General features: G+C 41.8%; 1 protein-coding gene across 1 annotated transcript in view; it reads left to right on the forward strand.

The window, feature by feature from the left end:
- The first annotated feature begins 13,626 nt into the window (after window positions 1–13,626).
- ADI1 (acireductone dioxygenase 1) overlaps window positions 13,627–27,690 on the forward strand; it is a 16,601-nt gene continuing 2,537 nt past the window's right edge. Inside the window, exons 1-3 of the mRNA XM_081312760.1 lie at window positions 13,627–13,793; window positions 20,777–20,896; window positions 26,992–27,171. Of these exons, the coding sequence (XP_081168886.1) occupies window positions 13,674–13,793; window positions 20,777–20,896; window positions 26,992–27,171 (420 nt within the window). The 5' untranslated portion in view covers window positions 13,627–13,673. The remainder of the gene's footprint in view (window positions 13,794–20,776; window positions 20,897–26,991; window positions 27,172–27,690) is intronic.

Raw genomic sequence — 27,690 nt, forward strand, 5'->3', positions numbered from 1 at the left:
TGGGCTGAAAAATCCACTTCGGCTTATACTCCAGTGAACAACAAAAAAAAGAACTTACCGAGGACTTGCGCGCGGCCGAGGCTTCGGTGCTTCCGGGATCGCCATTCACAGAAGATGCAGCTCCCAGCGTGACACGTCATCCGGATGGGCTGCGAATGAAGAAAGTCCTACCGCGCAGGCGCAGTACAGCTTAAACGCGATAGAGCAGACATGTCAAACACAAGGCCCGCGGGCCACAAACGGCCCGCCATACGATCGAATCCGGCCCGCACAACTCTCCTGGAAATTACCAAGGTCCGGCCCCCACCACCTTGGCGCCGGCCCGGCTGAGCACCTGCTCAGTAGGAGGCAAGTGCACGTGGGCTGGTAGAGCCCAGCAACATTTGCAGCTCATTGGCCAGAGCCGTCTCCTGCGTCTCTCAGTCCTCCTCCACCATGTGCAGTTCCGGAAAAAATAGTGAGACTCAAAAAGTTCAATCAATCAATTCAAACTGCTCACAAAAAAAACCCTTGCAAAGTTTGAATTGAGTCAAACTTTGTGAGTCACCAGCCTGAGGATGACGGATGAGATTTCGTCGAAACGTTGCCCTGATACCTCCAATTCTACGTGGGGAAAAACCCAAATGGCCAAAGATCTACATACAAACACCCGCGAAAACCTCAGAAAAAACACACACACACACACACACACACACAAACATTGGACAACAATATGTTCTTAAGGGATTTTTTAATTTTGATTTTATTGTCTGTACAAATATACAGAAAGCAAAGTACAGCACAATTCAAAATCACTAAATCATGATAACCTTACGTAATATGGTGCAAACTCTGTATGTAAGACAATGTTCAAAGTATATTCAGATGTTTATACTTTTGGAGCAGATTGCTTTGTTATTTATATAAATAAAATAATCATTGGTGCTGGCATACCTAATATATAATGCTGGAACAATAAACCTGTTTGCTATTTACATGCATATTCCACTATTTATCAAGGAGTTTCAAGTGACTTAACATAAAAATTTCTACTTTTCATCCCCACCCCTCAAAAACTCTACGTAGTGAGGTAAATGGGGATGATTGGCCTCCAACCACACTATGATTTTCAGTAACTGAGGATGGATTTGAATTTAGATCAAGTAGGTCCAAGTCCAGAAAGTTAAAACACACTGGGTGTGTTTTATTATTTACTCTACTCATATCCTTTTTCCTCCAAAATTCACACTGCTCCATTCACACTCTGACAGAAAACAATCTGCGTAGGAAGATAGCATCTATTCTTATAATGATTGATTATTATAGGTTGTAGAGTTGGAACATGTGCCTGTTATGCCTTCTAAGGAGATGGGATAGGTAAGCAAGATTTGGTGCTCTAGTTGAGCTGCCTTACACCATCACAGAAAACTAGAATGGTCACTTTTCACCATCTGCCTTCATGGTGCACATATTTAAGCTCTCATAATGGAGATTCTTGATGATCTGTCCAGGGAGATTCAAATTTTGTACTTATATGTAAAAATGTAAAATATTTACATCAAAATGTATTTATTTCAGAAGGAGAATGATCAATTTGAGAAATGCTTGAGCCTATCACTGCATGAATGCATGTCCTTTGGAAAGCCATAAGCCATCTTTTGGTGTAAGATACTCTAGAGCAGACATGTCAAACTCGCGATGTCGTGTGACGTATCGGAACTTTTCCCCCATTGCCGGCAATGGGGTGGGCGTGGTTTCCTCGTGACGCGTCTGGCCTGTGGGCCGGCAGTTTGACACCCCTGCTCTGGAGTTTTGTCTGGAGTATGTTGCTTTAATAAGCCAACATTTCTAAATTAAATATGTATTGATTCTCCAGGATTATAAAACAAGGTTGCTGTACTCTATATGCTTGCACAAAACAGATCATTATATGCTGTAGACTTTACGGCCATACAATAGTAGTTTAATCACAGAGCCATTTTAGCAGATTACAGCTTTTAAAAAGAAGTTATAGACCCCATTATGAGACAGGTTTGTCCAAATTTGATAAGATTCCCTTGATTTTGCTCTGAAAGGAGTGCAAAAATACAAGCTGAAATGCCATATCCCTGTGATAACAAACAGCCATTTTATTCTGAATAGTTCAGCGTGCTTCTGAAGGATCTGGGAAAGTGATTGGGGGACACGTTTTCTGGTTTCACTTTGTTACATAAATATTGGGTAAAAATTAGTGAATTTAGAAACCTGTTATGCATGGCTAACTGAGCAATAGGCAGATTTTATATGGAAATAAGAGTAGAGCTAGGCTGGAAGTAGGTTGAAGCAGTATACTCTTGTAAAATGCCTTGCAATTTGACTTTGATGGTGAACTGGTTCTCTTAAGGTTATTAATGACCCCTCTCAACCAGACCTCTTTCATATCCCCTTCATCCATCAGAGTGTACTTCTGCTGATGGGCCTCTCCTTGAACTGAAGAGGCCAAAAGTCATTTGCTGATCTCCCTGAGAAGGGATAGTACAGAATTTACAACAGATATTTTCATGCATGGCCGCCCTCCCTCCTAGTTCCTTCTCTTCTGCTGAGGATAGGGCTTGTTTTTTGGGTTTTTTTTTTGGGGGGGGGTGTTTTCCAAACTGGGAGCAGGAGAAATACAGCCATTAATGGATTAGTCTTAAAGTAGGTAAGTTGTGATAGGTTGCAGGGATTATTTTCTTCAGGCAGTTGCAAAAACAATATTTTTTTTTCCACTCGCTTGCCAAATACCTTTTTATTTACTTAGGAACTGGAAAGGGTAGGAGTTATTTCAGCTAATATCACACAAGCTTAACGTTGAGAAAAGTCAAGTGCATAATAAGCATTTCATCGTACTTTGAAAACTTGAGCAAGACAATTGGTCAGATGAGGGTGCAAATAGTGAAAAAAACTTAGAAATCTAGCTTCAGTTGTGGCAGTTACATTGGTATTCCATTCCTATAACCCAGACATGTCAAACACAAGGCCCGGGGTCCGGATGTGGCCCGCGAAGTGGTTTCATGTGGCCCGCGAAACCATCCTGGAAACAGTGAGGGAACGGCCCCCACTGCCTTGGCCCTGGCCCAGAGACCCTCCTCCTGCCAGAGACCCTCAGATCTGTCCCATTCCTGCCCAGGCCCCCATAGGCACCCTTGATGCGAATGATGTATAGCTGGCCATGCCCACCCAGTAGGCCATACGCACTCTAGCCATGCCCACCCAGTAGGCCACGCCCACCCTTGCTATACCCACCTGGCCCCCTGAGGGCAACCGCAATGCTGATGCGGCCCTCAATGAAATTGAGTTTGACACCCCTGCTATAACCACTCATCCCACCTTCATGGCTCTGGTTATAGAGTCTTACAGTCCCAAAGAAGCTTACAATTAAAGCATCAACGCTACCAAAACAAACAAGAAAATAAAATAACCATACCAACAATACCAAGGTTAAAGACAAATTTAAGCTATTTTAAAAAACTATACAACACAAGTCACCAGGAGAGCACATTTATTCAAGAACAGTATAGCGAGTCCTCACTTAACAACTGCCTTACGTAGCATTGTTCAAAGTTATGATGGTGCTGAAAAAGTAACTTGACTACAGGTCCTCATACAATAGGAGCAGTGTCCTTGAAGTCACATGGTGGAGATTTAAATAGTATGCAAAACCGGTGGGTGTTTATGACTGACATCCCACATGTGATCACCATTTACACGCTTCACAGCAAGCTTCTAACAAGCAGAATCAATGGACGAACTGGCTGTAAAAGCGCAAGTCAAAGTCATGTGATGTCTTGCTTTAACAACTGGGCAAAGGCTTCGTGGCCCTAGCAGAAGTGAGATTGTGACCCACATATCAGTCACCGATGTCGCTTAATGACCATGTCACGTATGGAGTTGCTGGTCCCAATGGTGGTTAAATTGTTGTTGTTGTTAGCTGCGAAGTCGTGTCCGACCCATCGCGACCCTATGGACAACATTCCTCCATGGTGGTTAAATGGGGACTATCAATACAGTTTTGAACAGTTCAGCTATTGCTCAAAATTACGAAGGCAGCAAATAAGGAGGACTTGTGGTGGCATTGCAGCATCTCCCTGGTCAATGATTGCATCCCAGGTACCTGGCTCACGATTACAATGTTGCAGTGAGCTACAGTCACATGATCACCATTTGCAACCTTCCTTGCCAGCTTCCCACAAGTAAAGTCAATGGGAAAGCCAGCAGGGATGTTGCAAGTCATTCCAGTAAGTTGCCCCTGCCACTTTTTCTCTCAAGGAGCCCCACTTCAGAATATGAGGTCACAGGTATCTCATATTCCATAGCATTCTCTGACTGTTGGCACTTCGGAGCACCTGCTGGCTACTCCTGCTGGCCCATAGCCACTTCCCAATGCCACATAATATCCTTGCCAGGGTCGAAGCAGCCTAACTCCAGCGGTTCCAAGGTATGACAAAAGCAACACAATCTCCACAAGTTCAAGGCAACGAGTCAAGAGTATTCCCCAGTTAGTTGGATTATGGACAGCTGTCTCTGACAACCGCCAGATTCAAACACTGAGGTAAATAGGTGCCAACTGGTGTGCTTCTTTAGGAGGGGAGACTGCCTCCTCACAAGTAGCCTTGGCAACCTTCATTGTGCCGACCTCCGCTCAGCTCTCTGTGACCTTAGATCGAGTGGGGTGTGTGTGTGTGTGCATGTGTGTGCGCATGTGCAGTGACAACTCCTCGTCATCTGCTGACCGACTGCTGTTATGCCTCTTCTCCAGACCTTGCAACCAGTTGGTTTTCTGTGCTGACCGGCTGCAGGTGCTCCCTTACTCCAGACTGCATAGCCGGCTGTTTGTCTGGCTGCTCTTTCCTAGATTACCCCAACATTTGTCAGACTGCTTTGCCTCAACCATCTGACTACCATGGAGTCTTCTATATCCCCCTGGTGCTCTCCATAGTCCCTCTCGGATGTCCCCAGAACCACCTCTTCCTCATCGTCTGAGCCAGCACCCAAGGGAGCCATCACAGGCAGGTCTTCATGTTCTCCTGGAAGAAAAGCAGGATCAGGGTGAGCCTGACCTCAGAGGGAATGATGTTTTATAGAATTATGTTCTAGAGGTGGGTGTATCAGCAGAGAAGACCATCCTTCTGGGTCCTTTCAGATGACACTCTCTAGTTGTACTCGCTCCAAGTCTCTTCTGCTGGACCTGATGGGATGGGTAGATGTCCCTGGAGACAGGCGGTCTCTCAAATAATCCAGCCCGGTGTCATGTTATTGCTTATCTTAGTCTACAAATCTTCCTTCTGCTGCCCCTTTATCTTTGGGGAGGGGGGGGTGTCCGAAAAGGCAAAATATCACCGGTCTGGGTCTCAGAAGATGTGGCTGTCCATCAAATGCTTATGTTGATTTGTCAGTGAGATCGTTTTTACCCTAGTTGAGTTTATATGTCTGTTGTTTCTTTTTTTTAATGGTTTATGCTATTTTAAAATATTGTTAGTAACCCTAAGCCATGATTTTGAGATGGATAGTCATATAAGTGGAGAAATCAATCAATCAAATGGTAGATGTAACAGTGTGATTCAAGCTCAGTCCCCTTCTATTCCTTAATAGCCATTAAAACAGGAGGAGTTTGCGGTCAATAATTTGCCTTCTTTGATCCATCCATGCCACCAGGTCTTCTGTTTCCAAATTAAATCCACCTGGCCCTCCAAGATGCAGCTCAAGGAGGTGAACATACCCAACACACCTTCATCCTCCTATTTTCACCACCACCACAACCCTGTGAGGTGAGTTGGACTGAGAGAGAGACTGACTGGCCCAAGGTCACCCAGCCAGTTTTCATGCCTATGACAGAAGTAGAACTGCCTTAGCAACAACACTGGAGTGGATTTCATATGTAAACATTGACAGCTCCCCTCCCCCACCCACTCCCTTTTGAGCATGGTTGCTTTAGTGTCACTCCTGGTCTGCTGGAGTCCTAAACAAAAGAACAAGACCAGGGTTTTAGAGATAAGATATGCTAATTGCAAATAGACCATATTTAGTCCTCTTTGCTTCACTCCAACTAAATGCTAATTTCCCCTCAAATTATACAATTTTAGTTGTATAATAGCAATACTGTATAATCTAACTCAGGGTTCTTCAAACTTGGCCCTTTGATGACTTGTGGACTTCAACTTCCAGAATTCCTTAGCCAGCGTGCCTGGCTGAGGAATTCTGGGAGTTGAAGTCTACAAGTCATCAAAGGGCCAAGTTTGAAGAACCCTGATCTAACTAGTACTTGCATTTCATTTTTATTTTATTCCTAATTTAATAAGAATTCTTTATGTACTTCCAAGCTTGGTAGAATCATTGCATACTTGACTGGCTATTGATCAAAATAAAAAAAATGTTTTTATTGTTTGTGCGTCGCTCAGAGTTGTTTAAGATAGGCAGCTATACAAATCTTTTAAATAAATGAATAAATATTTGGACTCACTTCCAACTCAGTGTGTTATGATCAGGATGGATGGATGAAAATCTCTGCATACTTTTAATGTTGTGTTTTAGCAGAACCAAAGCTTCTTTAATCTTTCAGATGAGACAGCATTCACTTTTTTAGCATACATAAAATCTTTTGCCAATAAAAGAAAAAAATATTTTACTGTTATCGCATATCTTCCATATCTGTGAACAACTCGGCAAAGGGAGCCCCAAAAGTGCTAAAAAGAGTATGCATGTTTACATTCTTAGGGGATTCGTTCAAAGGTTTACATTTTTTAAAAGGACCAAAGGATTTTTGAGTGATTTCTTGTTTTCTTGCACAGGAAAAATATAACCAATTGTAAACCACCATCACAGTCTATTTTAACAACAACTAATGTTGGCTGCCAATGATTGAAGGACCCATGAAGTAGTTAGTAAGAGAGGTTGTATCTCATGGGACAAGCATAAATAACTACAACAGGTATGAAAGAAGCAGGGAATGCATATGGAAATGGCTTTAGGTTTACAACATTTTGCACATCATCTGCACAAGACTAGTCAAGTCCCTACTACAGCTAAGTTATTAATAGCATGGATGCTAAGTGTGCCTTCTACAAATGGAAGAACAGATTGTTTATTTACTCATTTTTTATTTGTAATCTTACCTTTATTATTGTCACAAATAACTCAAGATGAACGAACATATTCAACACACCTTCTTCCTTATTTTGGATGATATGTGATGGGAAGTTCTGCAAGAAAGGATTGTATTGGGGCCCATCTTGTTATCATTTAGGAAAGCCAATGCTGTTCAGCACAGCATTTGGGACTGTCACCACTGGGACTGGACAATAGGCAACAAGTGGACTTCGTCAGATTGCTTTTGTAAATTTGAGGATAGTATTTTATTATTTTATGTGCACATCTCTAGAAGTTGCAACTGAAATAAATTATATATTAATACTATGAATGAAAAAATGGAGTAAATTGTATTCTCATAGAACTTATTTTGGAGTAAACACCTGCATGTAAATGACAATGTATAAGGACAAGGATGGATTCTGAATGCAATCTATTCCAATTCCAGTACAGGGACCCACTTCTTTGGACTTACCAATGGATGGCCATCCAGCCTACTTGAGCCTTGAGGGTTCATCACCTCTTCAGACAGCCTGTTGCACTGCTGTACAGGATTTATCAATATGAAATTGTTATTGATGCCCAAGCAAAATGAACTCCATTGTAACTCTGACCATTGTTTCTGTCTTCTAGAACAGAGGTCCCGAATCTTTCCCGTTTGGCAGCCAGGAGGGAAAGGGAGGCAATGCTAACCTAAACGTGCATGCACAAACAGAGCCGCTAGCGCCCACGTGCATGCACAAATAGGGCCATTAGTGCCCACGTGGCAGTTAGCCCCTTCATGGCAGCACTAGCATGAGTGGGGGGTGAGTGCGTGCACTCGCCAACCATTCCCACAGCCCAGTGGAGGCTAAGTTGTGTTCCCATAAGTCCAAGACTACCTGTAGTCCAAGTGAAATCTGATCATATAGAATAGAAATAAATGAATACTTCTCTTCCTCTTGTACCTGTATCTGTTCCGACTATTTCCTTTACAGTTTGGAGCCATTTTTGGACAGATATATGGGAGCTGTAGGGAAAAGAAGGAAATTCATTCCACCAAAGTCTCCATTTCATTCGAGAATAGGCATCATTGGCAATCACCCATTTACCTGTTAACTCTCAGGCACGTTATATCGTGGGCTTTAGACCCAAAAAGCTGATGCCGTGATAAGTGCATCAATTTTCACAAGAGCTGTAAGATTCTGGATTTTGTCAAAGCTAAATTTCAAATAATATTTATATTTCTAAAACTCTTGGCCTAAAAGTCTCACTACTTGCACCATTTAACTTTCACCGCTCGAGCTACCAGACTAGAAGAAAAATCAGATAGCCTAATGCTGACAGCTGTTGCTCAGCTACTCAATCCCATCTTCCAGCAAGAGCTGAGCCATTTAACAAAGTCTTCCATTACCTGCACCTTTAGAACTCATTTTCTCTCTGCCTATCTGTCTTTTCCAGACAGCCTACTGGCCTGCTTAAGCTTAGAAGAAATTCCTTCAGTTTTGCCTAGAGCAGCATCTGACTCAGAATTGATTTGCTGGAGCACTTCGTGAGGTGCATTTCCTGCAGTCCTGGGAACTGGAGGAAATGCAGGCCTGGAGGCATCCGTGAGAGCAGGCAAGTTTAGGAAAATCCTGCTGATTGCTTTCTGATGCTGCCCTGTGTCAGTTTTGGATGCACCCGCAAACTAAAAACCATTTGATACGTGGCAAGCTGTGCTTGACATATGCTTGGAAATCCATAAGCAAGAGGGGAGCTAAATTAAAAATAATTGAGAAAGAAGCAAACACAATGGAGATGCAACATTTGGTGTTTCCTTAGGCTCCAGCTGTGAGCGGTGTCTGTCTGGAATTTAATGTTCAAGGCGAAGCGTGTATCTTGAGCCTTAAGCACAATAAATTCTTGGGGTTCTACACAGACTGGCAACATGCTCCATTTCTTCCCTGCTAGATGAAAAGGCAATAATGCTACCCAAATTTTCCTCTGGAAAGAGACCCAAGATGAAAACCAGCTTTCTGCTTGGCTGCTTATGTGAAGTGGAATCAAACAGACACAAACATTGACATGCACCCTTCTCCTCGTTCTCCTCGGCGTTCTCCTCGGCAAAGGGATGCAATCTGATCCCATCCTCTGGCATCACAGCTACCCGGCTTCTGTCTCTTGGCCCGCTTCTAGCCTCCACCCTTGCTTTCCTTGTGAAAGCCTACAGCACTTAAAAGGTTGCAGACCTTAGCTTCTATTGTATGTAAATATTGGGGAATAGGGAATATAGTATGTCAACTCAATCAGAGGAAAGCCTCACAGAACAAAGCAGAGTTTATTTGCTACTATGGATGCCCAAAATGAATCTCCCTCCCTAAACATATTTAAGAAGTCCTAGTTGTAACAGAAACGTGCCTTGTGGAGATTCAAGGATTTCCAAGTTTGGTTCAAGGTTGGCTAAGAACAGAAATAAGGTGGGAGTACATAATGGGTAAAGTATTTTCTGTGCTGTTTCATTGTGTTTTCAGTCACCCTGACACATATGGGCGACATACAATAGAATTAGAATGACTCATCGGGTGTGTGCCGATTCTCTGTATAAATGGGGAAAGACACCTTCAGCACAATGTGATTGCGGGGCTCCCCGACAGACTATCCAACATATAGTGAGGAAATGCACTAATAGAAGATACCCAGGAGATTTTAAGGACTTCCTCTGCGTAACAATGGCAGCTACTGACTGGATCTCCAAACTCGACATTAAACTCTGAAATGTTATTTCTCTTTTCCTCTTAGGTTTTATAATTGCTTCTTTTTTAAAAAAAATTGTTTTAACTGTTCTAACTTGTAAATATGAAGTGCTTTTAATTCTGTGTGTGAACAGCCATACGCTAAATAAATAAATTCAGTCCCTTCAAGAAGGGCTTCTAACCTTCTCCCTTACCTGGCACTTCAAATCTTCCAAAAGTTCATCCTTGCCATGGTAACTTAGTCCATCCATCTTGCTCCTGGTCACCCTTTTCTCTTTCCTTCCACCTTCTCTAGCACCATTGCTTCCCGAGAGAGATACCGTAGGTCTTTACATAATGTGTACGCTTAAACGTATCTAATAAGGGAGAACACAACACCATCAGGTAGGAAGACAGCTGCGTTATTCTGTGGTAGCCAAGAGTCTGGTGCCATCTTTTCAAGTTAACTAATTTTATTAAAAAGCAGAAGCATTTATGAACTGCAGCTCATTTCACCAGATAAATTTTGATTTTCATCCCCTCTGTGGAACTGCTTTCTTAGTCTTTCCCTAACATTTAGCCAGAAGGCTTGCCTATAATTTAAATCCATTCTTCCATACTCTCATTCTTAAACAAACAAACAAAAAAAGCTTTTCTTCTGTCTAATGCCCCTTCAGATACTTGAAAGTACTTTTGCATCTTTTTGCTCAGTCATCTTTTCTCAAGGTTAAATAGACTTAGTTCCCCCAGTATGAGATTTAATTTCCAGTTCCTTGATTATTCTTGTTGCTTTTCTTAGAATCTGTTTGCTCCATTTATTCTTTTGTTAAAAGTGTGTCACCCAAAAGGCTTGAAATAGCATCAGCAAGAAAACACTCTGAGAGTATCGTATATCATTTGAATCAAAGTTGCTTTTTCACGAGACAACTGGACTTTCTTGTTTTTCTTTGAAGATGTTTCGCTTCTCAGAGCTGAAGAAAAAAGTTCAGTTGCTTCGTGAAAAAGCATCTTTGGGATAACTATGACCTGGATGACTGAGAACCTCTATAGACATGTATCACTTGAACTTTGGCAGCAAAATGGTCAAGGGGGGGGGACATTTATTTTGAAAGGATAGACATTGGAATGAGAAACCACTGGAAGGCAAACCACTCCTACTTGTAACCTTCCCAAACAGTCCAAAAAGACTTTGCTGAAGTTCAGTGATTTTGCTGTAATTTTGGGTTCCTAGGACGGATGGTTTGAAGAACAAAAAGGGGAGAAGGTTGCCCGTTTAAAGCCATTCTCCATTCTCAAGTGGTGCTGTCCAACATGCTGAATATTTTCAGCCACATCCTTATTGCTTCCTTTAGTAATCCAAAAGGTTGGGAGGTTGGGCTGGGATCCACAACTGCTCAAAAGTTGTCCATCCTGAGTTACCATACAAGGCGGCCCAGGACTATGTTTGATCATCCTACCGTCCATTGTCCATTTGTCATTCCAATAGTTTGCAGCTCCACTGTTGTGCACACATCTCTGAATTCTCAAGGGAAGCCACCACGTGGAATGCTTCCCAAGAGGCTTTTTCAGTAGAGGTGGTACTCTTGGCACCTAAGGGGGAATCCTGCTGTTGAGAAATTATTAGGGAACTCTTTTCTGCTATGGAGAAGTTTGTAAGAATTGCCCTCAACAAACAGTTGTGGAAGAGTTTCAAAATGCATTTTGTGCCCTTCGCTAATTTAAACAGCCTACATTCTTCCTTCATCCCTTACCTTCTGCTCTTCAGTTCTTTGCAGGAAGAAAGGAACTAAGTGTCTCTCCATCTTTTGGGAAAGAAAAATCTTTTTCTTGGGGCTTAGAAGTCTCCCTCGTTCAGTGCCTGGTGTTGTCTCTTTTTGCATCAGAGAAAACCTTTTCCAGGCATCTCTTTTCCCCCCTCTGCTTGCCTGAGAACTTCCACTGGAATCCTGCTTTGCCAGATGGGGAAATCTGTTAGCTGGGAGGGACCTGGCGAATGTTATCTCTCACAGCCAGGTCTGGAACTGAAAAGATGTTGGGTAATCATATATAAAGGTAAAGGTAAAGGTTCCCCCGCACATGCGTGCTAGTCGTTTCCAACTCTAGGGGCCAGTGCTCATCTCCGTTTCAAAGCCGAAGAGCCAGCGCTTGTCCGAGGACGTCTCCGTGGTCATGTGGCTGGCATGACTAGACGCCAAAGGCACACGGAACGCTGTTACCTTCCCACCGGAGTGGTCCCTATTTTTCTACTTGCATTTTTACGTGCTTTCGAACTGCTAGGTTGGCAGAAGCTGGGACGAGTAACAGGCGCTCACTCTGCTACGCGGCACTTGGGATTCGACCCGCCAAACTGCCAGTCTTCTGATCGACAAGCTCAGCGTCCTATCCCACTGAGCCACCGCGCGTCTCTTATATAACTGTGCCCAATTCTACTTGCTTCATTTTAATTTTGTTTTTTTTAAAAAAATTATATGTAGACCTTGAGTTACAACAGTTCCATTTAGTGGCCATTCAAAGTTGCAACGGCCCTGAAAAAAAGTGACTTCTGACCATTTTTCACACTTACGACCATTGTAACATCTGCATGGTCACATGGTTTAAAATTCAGATGCTTGGCAATTGACTCATAATAATGACAGTTGCAGTGTCCTGGGGTCCTGTGATCATCTTTTGCGACCTTCTGACAAACAGCCAGTGGGGAAGGCAGGTTCAGGTAACAACCATGTAACTACCTTAACAACTGCAGTGATTCATTTACCAACTATATGACAAGAGAGGTTGTAAAATGGGGCAAAATTCACTTAACATTGTCCCAAAGGTGTTTTTTCAGGAGGCAACTGGACTTTCTCGTTTTTTCTTTGAAGACGTTTTGTTTCTCATCCAAGAAATCTCTTCAGCATTTCTTCTGAAGAAGCTTCTTGAATGAGAAGCGAAACGTCTTCAAAGAAAAAAAACGAGAAAGTCCAGTTGCCTCTTGAAAAAGCACCTTTGAGACAACCATGACCTAGATCAGGGGGTCTTCAAACTTGGCCCTTTTGTGACTGGTGGACTTCAACTCCCAGAATTCCTCAGCCAGCATGCCTGGGTGAGGAATTCTGGGAGTTGAAGTCCACCAGTCACAAAAGGGCCAAGTTTGAAGAACCCTGACCTAGATGATTGAGAATCTCCATAGACAAGAACTGTCTCGCTTAGCAACGGAAATTTTGGGCTCAGTTGTGGTCGTAAGCCGAGGACTACCTGTTCTCAAGGAGCCCTCAAAAGAAGCAACTGCAGGAGGTAACACGCCTCATGAGGTGAACCCCTCCCCTCCCGCAGCAGACCTCACAAAGCGAAGGCCAAACAAGACAACTCGTGATGGGATGTTTTAAATACGTTTTAATTATTGTTTTAACCTTGGGCATTTATTTAATCGTTTTTAACTTTTGTATCCTGTTTTGTATTTATTGCCCTGTACACCGCCCTGAGTCCTTCGGGAGAAGGGCGGTATAAAAATATAATAAATAAATAAATAAATAAATAAATAAATAAATGTTGCGGGGAGGGGAAAAGTGATCCGAAATGCTAAAACCCGGACTTGCGACCGTATTTAGGCACGGACGGAAAGCCCTGCGCTGCTTCCCCATTGCAAACGCCTGGGCTCTGCCTTCTGCTGCCAAAGCCCTGGAGGGGGATCTTCACCGTCGTAGCAAACGGTAGACTTTCGCTAACCGCCCTTGGAAGTTAAGTCGCCCCGACTTTAGGTCAGGGGAGTCCAGGCGGATGCAGCGCGCCAGCTCCAGGCCGGGAAAAGCGGCACGGCGTCTTTGCGGGCGGCGAGGGGCGGGCCGGGGAGGCGTCCCCCTTTGGCCCTGGTCGGAGGCGGGGCGGGAGGCGGGAGCGGAGCCTCGGTGGCAGGGGACGATGGTGGAGGCTTGGTACATGGACGATTCCCGGGAGGACCCCCGGAAGCCGCATCGCCCAGAGCCGGACCGGCCGGTCAGCCTAGAGCAGCTGAGCCGACTCGGCGTCTTCTACTGGAAAGTAGGCCGAGGAGGAGGAGGGAGGCGGGCCGCGTCCGAGACTTGCAAAAGGTGCCAGCTGTCTGGCTCCGTTTGCAGCGAGCTTGCGCGAAACCAGGCTGGGGCAGCCCGAGACAAACGCGACTGACTTGTGCTCCGTGGCGGGGAGGGCTTCTCAGGCTTTGCCTGGGAGAGCCGAGCCCAGAATCCCCCCTTAGCCACTGAGCACACCGGCCGCCCTGAGGCAGCGCGCTTGGTTCTCGAGCAGGGGTCTTCAAACTTGGCCCTTTTATGACTTGTGGACTTCAACTCCCAGAATTCCTCAGCCAGGCATGCTGGCAGAGGAATTCTGGGAGTTGAAGTCCACAAGTCATAAAAGGGCCAAGTTTGAAGACCCCTGTTCTTGAGTGTGAAGGCGTGCTAAAACCTTGGAGACACACACACACACACACACACACACACACACACACATGTTTCTCCCCCCCCCATCCCCTGAAAAAAGGCATTAAAAATAAGCAATCCAGTTATTGAGATCGTACCTGACGTCTTGAAAAACCGACAGGTCCTGCAAGTTCTGCTTTAACGGATGGCATTTGCTTTTAATGAAAAAACCCAATCATCTTCAAATTTTAAATAATGCTTTGGAAGCCTCCCCTTCCCCCTCTACGTTTAGGGCCTGCAGTTACCCCGTTTTCTGGGTTTCACAACACCCGAATTAATCGAACAGACTTAACACTCACACAAAACACAACCTACTTATGTTTGTTCTCTCTCTCTCTCTCTCTCTCTCTCTCTCTCTCTCTCTCTCTCTCTCTCTCTCTCTCTTTCTCTCTCTGTCACTCACTCACACACACACACACACACACACACACACACACACGTATGTTTCTCCCCCCCCATCCCCTGAAAAAAGGCATTAAAAATAAGCAATCCAGTTATAGAGATCGTACCTGACGTCTTGAAAAACCGACAGGTCCTGCAAGTTCTGCTTTAACGGATGGCATTTGCTTTTAATGAAAAAACCCAATCATCTTCAAATTTTAAATAATGCTTTGGAAGCCCCCCCTTCCCCCTCTACGTTTAGGGCCTGCAGTTACCCCGTTTTCTGGGTTTCACAACACCCAAATTAATCGAACAGACTTAACACTCACACAAAACACAACCTACTTATGTTTGTTCACTGTTCAATATTGCCAGTTCAGTCACTTGCTGACCTGGTGAAATTTCCTGTGTGAGTCAGGCCCCTTGGCCTTTTTTGAAACTAATTTATCCAATGGGATCATTGTTGTAGTTCTCTGGGACGTTAGTGGGTCATGAAAGGAAATATGCAAAACAAATACAATTATTAATAACAGTAATCATTAGCATGGCTAATAATATCTGCTGATACCTTAACAGCTGACAAACTTATCATGGTGTAAACTTTCATACATTAAATTTCACCTTTGCAGGTCCATTTTGTATTCTGTTTAGTTGACCAGAAGAATATCATGTATTCATTTCATTCATTTTTAGCCATTGTCTATCCACTGTAGGATGAAGGCCTCTTCCATATGTTTCCAATCTATATGCTCCTGCGCTTTCTTTTGCCAGTTGGGCCTACAATACTTGCTAATGTTGTTGCTCCATCTTGTTTTAGGTCTCTTTTCGTGGATGCTTTTTATCAAGTGGGATCCATTCTATGACTGCCTTAGTCCACCTTTCATCGGTTCTTCTTGCTATGTGACCAGCCCATTTCCATTTCAATTCTTTTACCCTCTTGAGGATATCCTATACTTTTGTTTGTTCTCTAATCCACATGCAGATCTATCTTGTCTTTAGCTCTGGAGGGCCTGGAGAAAGCAGATTATTTGGACTCATTTCGATTGGCTTTCAGATGGGTTTAATGCAGAGTCAATTTTGCTCATGTTTGTGGATGGCCTGTGGTGGAGCTGGGATTGGAGTGGTGTAGCCGTCCTTTGAAGGGACGCGGTGGCTCAGTGGGTTAGGATGCTGAGCTTGTCGATCAGAAGATCGGCAGTTTGGCGGGTTGAATCCCGAGTGCCGCATAGCAGAGTGAGCGCCTGTTACTCATCCCAGCTTCTGCCAACCTAGCAGTTCGAAAGCACGTAAAAATGCAAGTAGAAAAATAGGGACCACTATGGTGGGAAGGTAACAGCGTTCTGTGCGCCTTTGGCGTCTAGTCATGCCGGCCACATGACCACGGAGATGTCCTTGGACAAACGCTGGCTCTTTGGCTTTGAAACGGAGATGAGCACCGGCCCCTAAAGTTGGAAACGACTAGCACGCATGTGCAGGGGAACCTTTACCTTACCTTTTTTAGCCGTCCTTTTGCTAGATCTCTCAGCAGCTTTTGATACCATTGATGACTGGAATCGGACTTTTCGTTTCTAAGTGATGAAAGGAACGACACATGACCATGTTGTGTAGCAATGGCAACAGTCTCCATTGCCTTTGTTTAAGTGAGAATTGCAGGTTGTTAAACAAGGAACCCCTCACAAGTTGTGGCTTCCAACAAGCAAAGTCACTGGGGATGCTGTTAGGAAGTTGCGAGTCCTCGGCAACTCATAAGCAGGCTGGCAGGTAGGAAAATGGCTGTGGCGGCCCAGTGAGTACAGCCAGGAGGGAATGAAAGCTCCAGTTTGCTGTTTCCGCTGTTCCCAGCCGACATTTGCCATTTTCTGCTGTTGCTGATGAGTTGCACAGCCTGGCCCTTCGTTAAACAATTGCTGACCCTGGAAGGCATTAAAGAAAGTCAGGTGTGGCCTTTGGAAAAAGGCCTTCTGCAGCCAGCAGCTGCCTTGTGAAGGGCCAGGCTGATCACACCTGGTCAGCAGCAAGAGGAAGAAAATGGCAAAGGTCATCTGGAGGGGGCGGAATGAGTGGTCATTTAGTGAGGACTATCTGTATGCTTCATATTTAATGATGTCATGAATTTCAGTCCTCAGTTCCTCAGGCATGTTTAGCAAATCCAATCCATGACATTTATTCGTTATGTTCACTACATAATTATATAGAACATTACAGGTATTTGTTATGAATACTGGAATTTCTTGGCAAAAATTTGTTAGTCTGCCTCCTGCTTGGTTTTGTATACCCAATGCCAACTGTTTTTATTATTGTTAGTGTAATGATAGTGCTTTAGTGTATAGTTAATTTACCTTTTTTAGGTGTGAGGTCAAATAGATGTTGCAAGTTGGCTTAGACTTAATCATATCAACTGTATCTGTGGTTGGAACATAGACGCGAATCCCTAGAATGTTGAATGGCTTGCCTTGGAGTTGAAATCATTCTATTGTTTAGTCATGCTTAAAGATAAACTAACATTACTACACTAACTTTACTAACTACATTGATTTTGGTATCTTTTTGGTAATAAGAACACTTACTCATTTTTTCCCTGTGATTTCTACAGTAGAAGATCTGTTGTTCCTCCTTTAATCTCCTCCGGGTGAGATTCAAGGTGCTGGTGATGACCTATAAAGCCCTAAATGGCATGGGTCCAGATTATCTCAGGGAGCACCTGCTGCCAGCATCAGCCTCCCAGCGTCCTGTGCGCTCCCACAGGGAGGGCCTCCTTAGGGTTCCGCCAGTTAGGGAATGCCGACGGATGGTTCCAAGGGGGAAGGCATTCTCTGTGGGCGCGCCTGCCCTATGGAATGAACTGCCGGTAGAACTTCAGACTGCCCCAGACCTTTGCTCGTTTCGCTGGGACCTTAAAACTTGGTTGTTTGATCTTGCTGGCCTGGACTGAGGGGGTTTTAATTTAATTTTAATTTTAATTTAATTTAATTTTAATTTTAATTTGTTTAATTGTGGGCTAGTCTTATTTAATTCTATTTTAAAGTGTACTTATTTGTATTGTTTTAACTCGCCCTGTAAACCGCCCTGAGTCCTTCGGGAATAGGGCGGTATATAAAATCAATTAAATAAATAAAATAAATAAATCTAGCCCTTTGGATATGGCCTATTTACAATGGATGACCTTTATGAGAATATGTAGCCTCTCAGCAGTGTTATTTTTGGTATCTTTGGGATATGCAAGGCCCTTTATGGCTCCAAGTGTGAAGTCCGTGAAGGACTATTTTCCTAATCATTTATCAATCATATGTATTTATTTAGGTAGAATTGGCTAATTTAACAGGTAAACCTTAAAAGACCCATATATTTTTAAAAAAAGCAAAACCAAACCAAAATCTCCTGTACCTTTGTTCTGGTTGTTTCTTTATTATACACCTTAAAAAGTGAAAGGTTGTTACTTTCTAATAGCTTTTCTCAGCCTGATTCCCTTTGGATGTGTTGGATTTCAGCTACAGTAATAGAAGGTCATTATGGTTTAGGATTATGGGAATTGAAATCCAACACATCCAGAAAACAAGAAAACTGCATTAGAAAAGCCAGGGCAATCTGTTGATGACCTGGGCAAGACAGATGCATTTGTACTTATCTCAGTTTTACACTGCCATTCCTTCCTTTGAAGTAGAGCTATTACCTTTAGAGGGCAAACACAGGTACTGTTAGTATGGACCTGAGCAGTATCAAAAATTGATAAATATGCTAGGAAAGTCCTATTAGTCTTGTCAGGATTTAAACTTAATCTCATTTGTTTGCTTGGTTCATGCTGCTTTCTCTATTAAGGCTAATTTCATTGTTTTGGAAATCTGCCCTCTTAGTGATGGCAAGCTGCCTTGAGGGAAATCCAGGGAAGGACTTAAGCAAGGGTTTAAAACTCTTTTTTTGGAAAACATTTTATTAATTTTCTAATTTTTCAATCATAAATACTTAATAAACAACGTGTTGTCTGGGTCCATTGGTAATTCAGTGGTACATATTAACTTTTTCAGTCTAGTTCCAATACTACACCATCCAGTGCTTCTTTGATCCTCTCTTCTTCCTGTGGTATGCATTTTTCCACACTGGGCAAATACAATTCTTGTTACTGTTAATACACATACAATTAAATATAGACATTTTCATCACATTTTTCTGGTAATATACATAATGTCAATAATGTCAGTTTATAAATATCTTTTCTAGCCAAAGTGCAATTGCATTTGCACTTAAAATCCATTTGTTCCATCAATATCCTGTTTTTGGTGCTTTTTTTTAAAAAAAAATTTCCCATCAATGTTCAAAATATCCCTATCACTTATCATTTTCTCATAATATATTATATTTGGGTAACCAAAAGCTTCCCTTATTCAAACCCTTTTAGAATTTTCATATTTCCCATGTCATAACAAAATATAATATTCTAGTTAGAAATCCTATCCTTCTAGTTATAATACTTTTATTTCTCATAGTTATCTATTTTCTTAACCATATTCAAACACCTGTTTTATAATATAGTATGTATCGCTTATAATTTTCTCATAGTAAATTATATTTGGGTAACCAAAAGTTTCCCTTATTCAGACCCTCTTGGCATTTTCATATTTCCCTTCTCATACCAAAATATAGTATTCTAGTTGCATATCCTATCTTTCTAGTTATAGTAACACTTTTATTTCTAACAATTATCTATTCTCTTAGCCATGTTAAAACATCTATTTAATAATATAATATCCCATCTATTTACCTTTAAGCATAATAAATTTAGTGCCGTAGTTCATCACTAGATGTCACACTTTTAGTCCCCAAATTTCAAGGCTATATATCTATATTGATTCCAAATTAATCTTATAATTTTCTCTGTTTTCCTCCAAGTAGTTAGTTTGCTGCGTTTTTTTTCCTGAGGGAATGGGATGGAAATTCCCTTTCCCTCATTGGGGAGGATTCTTTGCTTTGGGTGGTTTTTTCCAGGAAAAAGTCTTAAAGTTATAAAGAGAGGATAGAGTCTCACCCAGTTTCATCCACATTGCTCAAAAGTTGCTTTTTAGTGCTTATTTCCTTCAGTTGTCAGCAGCTTCTGACTGGCTACATGAATGTAGCCAGTCTTTCCCCCACTGGTTTGGAGGGCTTCCTCGGATCAAACAGAAAGGACACCACCCCTCAATGATCAAAGAGGGTCCCCTCCTTCTTTGTCACCTCTCTGGGGTGACTTTCGATCCTTTTTAGGGTCCCCAGTGGGGCAAAATTGAAATCGGAAGACGGAGCCCTGTTTTCTTACATCCGTTATGCTGCAACATCAAACCAGAAGTCTGCAAGGGTTTAAAACTCTTGAGGTAGCTGTTTTCCCTTCTCTGGAAAACTTAATAATGACATTACAAAACTGGCTTTGTCATAATCTTATTTCTGAAGAATCAAAATGATCTATTGCTAATCTCTGAAAATGCTTTATCCTTTAAATACGCAATTCTGATGATCCTTGATCCATGTACTTATTTAGATTAATGTTTCAAGTGTGGGATTGTTCTGAAGCCAAGGTGTATCCATTCATATGATTAGGCTGATGGGATAGGGTTGTTTGCAGAATTGCAGGATAATATATCAGTACATGAATCTTCGCCAAATCAGGAAAACTGATGCTTTGCATGACTTGGAAGAGTCCATGCATGCATCTGTGGTTAAAATTATTTATCCGAAGGAAATAATTAGGACAGTTTTACTTTACTGAATTTGTATTGTGCTGTATCAACTTCAAGAGTTACAAAAGGATGAAAAACACTTGGTTATCTAAACAAACTGAATATTCCACCTTTTTTCTTGAACCACTTTTTTATTTTTGACAAATATTTCATCATTTTTTAAAGACACACTGGTCAGCTTTCAGGAGAAGAAAGTTGCAAGGTTGCATGTTAAATCTTTGGATAGTCTCCTGGCAATAAATAGATGTAAACTATTATGTTTGCAAAATCTTGTTAGTTGTGCCGACCCTTAGGTGACCCAATTTTCAACTGTGTGTGAAGCATAATCATATTTAAACAAGCCATTTTTAGCTCTATTTCTTCTTCAATTCAGCATGAAAAAAATGCTTTAGAGAGAACTTAATTTCCTTGTACACCAGAATGCCAGTTACCTTGTTTTGAACAAATGAACCAAGACAGTCCTTTTTTCATTTTGTAGCTGGATGCTGACAACTACGAGACTGACCCAGAATTAGCAAAAATTCGTAAGGAGAAGAAGTATTCTTGGATGGATATAATAACGATAAGCAAAGATATGCTGCCAAATTATGAAGAGAAGGTAACAACTACAGCTTTGTTTGAGCTTTGGGAGGATTGTAAAGACTGGAATTTACCACTAGAGTGTGTGCCAGTTTTAAAAGTTTCTACTCTAATGTTTGAGCAGTGGATTCCCTTTGTTTAAGAAGTAAGTCCCACTTCATAGCTTCTGTAACAGGAATATGTGAGTGTATAAGCGTAGATATCTTTTATCTGCTTTCTAATTTTTATAACAATGTTCTGGTAACTTTACAGCCAGAAAAAATTCTGTCATGTGAATTTAATGACTGAATGCATTACTTTTAAATAAAAACATATTTTTAAGTGCCTGGAGAAATGACACGTTTAATTTCTACTGCTCGTCTTAAAGTTGAGGCAGTCCTCAAAATCACTTTGCTCTCTTCAAATAGTGTTAAGTTCACAGATTTTGCTGGGGCGAAGCCGTAAATATGTTTATTAGGCTTAGAATATTACTGTGGTTTATTTAATATAGTTTATTTAATATAGCATAGGAATGTTCAAATGAGTTGGGAACTAAACAAGATAGTTTTTCTGACATAAGAGGGTGTACAGTATATCAAGCTTCCAAAGGAAATGGAAATAACAAGTGTGAGATTTTTAGAGTGATAATTCAGGAAGAGAGGCTTGCTTCTCTTTAATTTTCTTAGGAGGTTGTCAAGGCAATACATTTGAAGTGCTATGAATATTTTAGTTGATCGTTGGAGAAAATTAAGAATGCATACCTGGTCTATTTCTCTTGATTCATTTTATGTATATCATCACTTGTGGTTAGCATTAATTTTTAAAAATTATCCTAAGAAAGAAAATACTTCTGTCATTGTTCGTTTTTTTGTTTACTAGATTTAGACTTTCTTCTAACAGTAATAGGAAGGATGATAATAACCTGGCTTCTGAAAAATTGTTAAGCCACGGAAGGATTCGTTGTCAGAAACCTGTCAAAAGAAGCTAGATACACAGATGCAGAAACAAAATAAATTATTGAAGCTTTGATTTGGCTACAACTTCTGAAATCTGACCCTTTCTAATGTCCTATCTTCCCAGAGATAGATTTCAATTCTGTCACTCTTTTATTTATTCTTACTATCAGATACCAGACTACGGAACAGAAAATATAGAAATTAATTAGTTCTTAGGCAGAGAGTTGATAAATTTCATGAAAGATGGAGCCTGCCATTTCAGAACTGGCATTGCAAAAGGTTATCTCTGAAGTTTAAAAACCAGATGTTGCACATGCGCAGAATTAAAGGGTAAGAATTGTTTTTGTAGTTCCTTTCCTTGGTTTATATTAATGGCACTTAGGAGAAAGAAAAAGCCTGAATAGGAAAGGAGGCAGGCAGAAACAAAACAATAGTATTCCTTTGGGATGTATCCATAACCGGTGAATCTACTGATTTATTTATAGCAGGAGTCCCCACATTGGTTGGTGTTCTCTGATTGTGAAGCAATATTTTGGCTAGGAGTTGTGTTTCTAGCACATCTGGAGAACATCAAGTCAGAGAACACTGCATTTTGAGTGTAGATCCAGTGACTGGGTTTATACAACATATTAACCTTCAACCTATTAACAACAGAGCCACTCTGATCTAGTGGTTAAGATGCCAGCTTAGAAAGCAAGAGACCATGAGTTCAAGTCTCGCCTTAAGCTGGTTGATTGTGTGTGTGTGTGTGTGTGTGTGTGTGTGTGTGTGTGTGTGTGTGTGTGTATGTTGAGATGTGTTTGAATATTAGTAGCTTGGGTTGGTGGCTGGACTGTTGGTTTGACTTCTGGGCTTGGTAATTAGACTGCAAACATTTCGTCTCTGTGTAGGGGGGACAACTTCACTGCGGTTTGAATTGTGTTGTGTTTGTTTGGAATGTTGCTTCCAGTATTTCAGTTGAAGTAGCTCTCTCCCTCTCAGTGGTTGGTAGAGAATATGACGCCTGATCTTTGATTTGATTCTGTTGGCTCTTTAGGTTTTGATAGAGTTGAGGCTGGGTTGTGGGCTACTGTGAGGTTGTGTGGGCAGAGTAGTCTTGCTGTCATCTCTGAAATGTTTCGTATGGAGGGAATTGTGATTTGTTTGGTCATTGCTATTCCTGCTGTAGCAGTTGTATTATTTTGGGCGTTCGTGTTTTACAAAATAGGAACTATAGGCAATGAAGTGTCTCAAAACTGACAGCAACGTCATCATCCTACCAGCTGAGAAAGGCCGAATGACAGTCATACTAGACAAGGCTGACTACATACAAAAAGCCAAACAACTCCTACAGGACCCAAACACCTACAGATGCACCAACACAGACCCGACGACGAAACTGAACAACAAGATCAACAGAACCCTAAAAAAGCTACAGAAACTAAACCAAATCACCAAAGAGGAATACCAGAGAATGAAAGCAACTGATTCAAACATAGCGCAGTTCTATGGTCTCCCAAAAGTGAACAAAGAAAATGCCCCACTCAGACCGATCAACTCACTCCCTGGCACACCCACTTATAACCTCATGAAAGCAATATGGAAATGCCTAAAACACGTCATCAGCGATTCCCAATACTCCATAAACAATGCAACACAATTCCTGAACAAACTCAAATTCCTTCATATCGACGAGGATGAAACTATGATATCATTCAATGTTACTGCATTATTCATATCAATAGATCTGAAACTAGCAGACAGCCTAATCAGAGAACTTCTAGACAAGACACATCTACCAAGAGGACCACTCACAACTAGAAAACACATGTGAACTCTTCCAACTACTGTATGCCTAACCACCTATGTCAAATTTGACAGTGAGGTCTATGAACAACTGAAAGGATCACCTATGGGATCCCCCATATCTGGCCTGGTCGCAGAAGTCATCATGCAAAGAATCGAACAAATCGTTCTCTCACACAATAAACCCCAAACTATGGGTACGCTACGTGGATGACACCTTTGTGATAATCAAGCACACCCAAATCTACCATATACAGAAAAACAAGACACAGAGACCAAATCCTGAACTTCCACAGCAACAACTCCAAATGCCATAAGCAAAGCTGTGTCAGAATACTTTCCAGAAGAGCAGAATCCCATTGCAACACACAGAGGCCAGATTAACAAAACAGAGACACTTATACAGAGTCTTTGAGAGAAACAGATATCCATGAGGCTTCAACCGGAGATCCCTACACCCAAACAACACAAACGTCCAAAACAACACAACAACTACAACAGGAACAGTAACGACCAAATGAATCACAATTCCTTCCATACGAAACATTTCAGAGATGACAGCAAGACTACTTTTTTGTTTTACTTTTATCTTAAACAAGTGAAAATAGTACTTGATTTTTCTGAGGATGATTTGAGGTTTTACTTCTTTGTTTTAATTGAATTTAAAGCCCCAAACAGCTCTCCAGGTCAAACAAAGTGCCTAATAATGGCACCACAGCTTTGTCTGGCTTGAGTTTTGGTTTATTGCCTCCCCATCTGTTTTATTATTGATTACACTTAGCAGCTCCTCAGCTTCACTGAATCTGATAATAAGGAGAAACAGAGTTGGGCATTTCATTTTTTAACCAGTCTTGTGTTCCATCCAAACTGATAAATTGGGGGGGGGGGAGAGAAAAAAATGGCACCTTGATTCCCAGAGAATAAAACCAAGGAGGATGTGGCTTGCTAACAGAGTCTGACTTGTCTGAAGCCAAGGTGCATCCAGACATTCTCGGACAGAATAAACGCCTGATGGAAGGAACGGAGTAAGATCTCAGAGGTAGCAAATCTCTCAAAAGTAGAAGGTGCCAAAAGAGAAGGCTGCATGTGAATGCCTGAGGAGAAAGGGAAGCAAGAACTAGAATGGTCTCTCTGTCAGACCTATCCTTTAAGGAAGGTCATGGAACCGGATCCTCTGCTCAGTGCAGCAATACATCCAGATGGCTTTCTACCCTACTCCCTTGTCACGGTGTGTCATCCTTCTTAGCCTGACACCTTTTCTATGTGGATTTCTACTTCTAGAATGTTCAGCCTGATTACTGATGTTCAGCATGAAGTTCTGAGAAATGAAATATGTAGATCCAGAGCAAACTCAAGGTTGACTCAGCCTTCCATCCTTCCCAGGTCAATGAAATGAGGACCCATATTGTTAGGGGCAACAGGTTGTCTCTGAAACCTCTTAGAGAGGGCTGTAAAGCAGTCTGAAGTGGTATATAAGTCTAAGTGCTATTGCTATTTCCCAACCTAGGCAAGTTTAAGAAGTATTGATTTCAACTCCCAGAATTCTTAGCAATGGCCGTATTGGCTAGGGAATTCTGAGAGATGAAGTCCACACACCACAAAGTTGTTTAGGTTGGTAAGCACCTTTTTAGATCTAGGTTGGGAAAGTTGAAACACATGGTGTTCAAGGCTGTCTATAAAATTCTTTAGTACCTGAGGCAGAAAATCTTGTTTGCCTATTAGTGCATAGTTCCCCAACCTTTTGGGCACCAGGGACCGGTTCCCTGAAGAGAGGTTTTTACGCAGACCAGAGGGGGTGTGGTTTTGTGTGCTGCCTGCATCTCGTGGATGGGGCTTTGCTTGGTTGTGCTGTCTGGTTGCCATACTGTTCCACGGACCGGGGGTTGGGGACCCCTATGTTAGTGCATGCATCTTGTCAGCCCTCCTCGGTAAACCAGACAGGAAACACAACCAGATGAGCTAAATCTACTTTATTGTAAGGGTACATTAACAGAATCTTGCGAGTCTGAAAATGCAAATCTTCTGCCGACACTTTTAACTAATCCATTAGATTGGGTCTTCCTTAATTTTCTCTCTAACCATTAAGCAACTGAGGGCTCTTCCTCTCCCTTGTCTGATCATTTCCTGCAAAGCATCTCTTCCCCTTGTCCCTCAAGGTCATTCTCACATGTCAATACACAACTTAATACAGTATAAAGAGTAGCTGCTGAGTAGCTAAGCTTTTATGACACTTCGAATCAACTGCTTGAGCCAGTCACCATCCTAATGGAAGGGCAAATCCTCCTCAGGAAGTCTCCATAAATATCTTTCAGTAGCAGAGAGGAACATTTTCATTCAAATATCAATCATTTTCATATTTCCATTTGTTAGAAAAAAAATCCCAACCCTTATACAGTCTGGTGTCTTCTAAGTCCTTTAGAAACTGCAATTTAGAATCCACAACCTGTATAATCAAAAATCAGCTGGAAATTTTGGATGCTCCAATCCTAATGTATCTAGGTAGTACTAAATTGAATCCAGGTAGCTGACAATATGATCTGTTTTGGGGGCCTCATGAAATGTGAGATTTTTTATGAAGGGCATATTTGGAAAGCAATGCCATCTAGAGCAGGGGTCCCCAACCCCTGGTCCGTGGACCAGTACTGGGCCGCGGCATCCCAGCAACCAGTCCACACAAACAAGCAAAGCCCCATCTGCAGGATGCAGGCAGCACGCAAAACCCCACCTCCTCCCGTCTGCGGAAAAGCCTCTCTCCCTGATGCCCAAAAGGTTGGGGACCTCTGATCTAGATAGAGAAATATGACTTTGCTCTCTCCATAGATGACAACCTATTTAGTAGGACCATTGAAACAATTTAGAAGGGTGCTTCACTCATTGAAATAAGCCCTCCCAAGTTGCCAGCTTGCACAGTTTTGACGAGCGTGCTGCCATCTGGTCAAGGAGGAACAAAGCGCTTAAATTCTATGCTGGGCATAGAGGAGGGAAAGAATACAACCAACATGCTCATTTGCTTTTATGTAATTCTGCAACAACTAGCTTTCAGTACATAGCACACATAGATTTAATGTTGCAAACAGCTGGTCTCAAATTGAGGCTGATGGAATGCAAAGATTACTAGGAATGTGCATTTAAAATGTTTCCCAACTAGATGTTCAGAGGTCAGAAGTCCTTCATCTGCTGTAAGTGTGCCAATCTACTTTGTATAATTGCTATAAGGATAATTTTGAGAGAACTTCAAAATCTACCTTATAAACATTGAACAGCTGCCTATTAACAGAAGCTTGAGCACTTTGGAAGTAGCACCTTACAATCTGTGTAGCATACAATATGCTATGTGTTTGTAATAGACTTGCTCCACAAAAATGCTTCCTATACTGTTCCTTCCCTGTCCTAGATAAAAATATTTTATGAAGAGCACTTACACCTGGATGATGAGATTCGCTACATCCTGGAAGGAAGTGGATATTTTGATGTTCGTGATAAAGATGATAAGTGGATCCGGATTGCTATGGAGAAGGGCGACATGATCACACTTCCTGCTGGCATCTATCACCGATTTACACTGGATGAATCTGTATGACACAGTTTTTTTTAATAATAATAATAAAAACCACGATAAAATGCAGATGCAGACCAGCATATAAACATAGCTCTGGTACACCCCAGGTATGAATCACTAATGTAGAAATGCGTGGTTAGAATCTTGAAGAAGCAACATGTACAAATTCATACCGCATTGTAACAATTTTAACAACTTACTTGATGGGAAACCATTGATTTGGTATTGGTGAATTACCTTGCTTGAAATCATAGCACAGTATCGAAAACTTTCTTGACTTCCAAGCAACTCTCTCGGCTTAGAAATCAATTCCTAAGGTTCAGGGAAGGATAGTATTAGAGCACATATGCTTTCTCGGCTCTGAACTGCTATCTTTATAGATAAATGGAGCACTTGTGTCTCCAGCCTTGTCATAAAATCCATCTTTAGTAAGGGATTGGTGTTACCATAGCAACTATCCACTGGAGCCTCAGGAGATCTGCTCTGCTTTTTCTGTTGTTTGGCTCGTTGTTTAGGATAGAAAGCATTCAGAAC

Source organism: Vipera berus (assembly GCF_964194415.1).
Source record: "Vipera berus genome assembly, chromosome: 1".
Lineage (NCBI taxonomy): Eukaryota > Metazoa > Chordata > Lepidosauria > Squamata > Viperidae > Vipera > Vipera berus.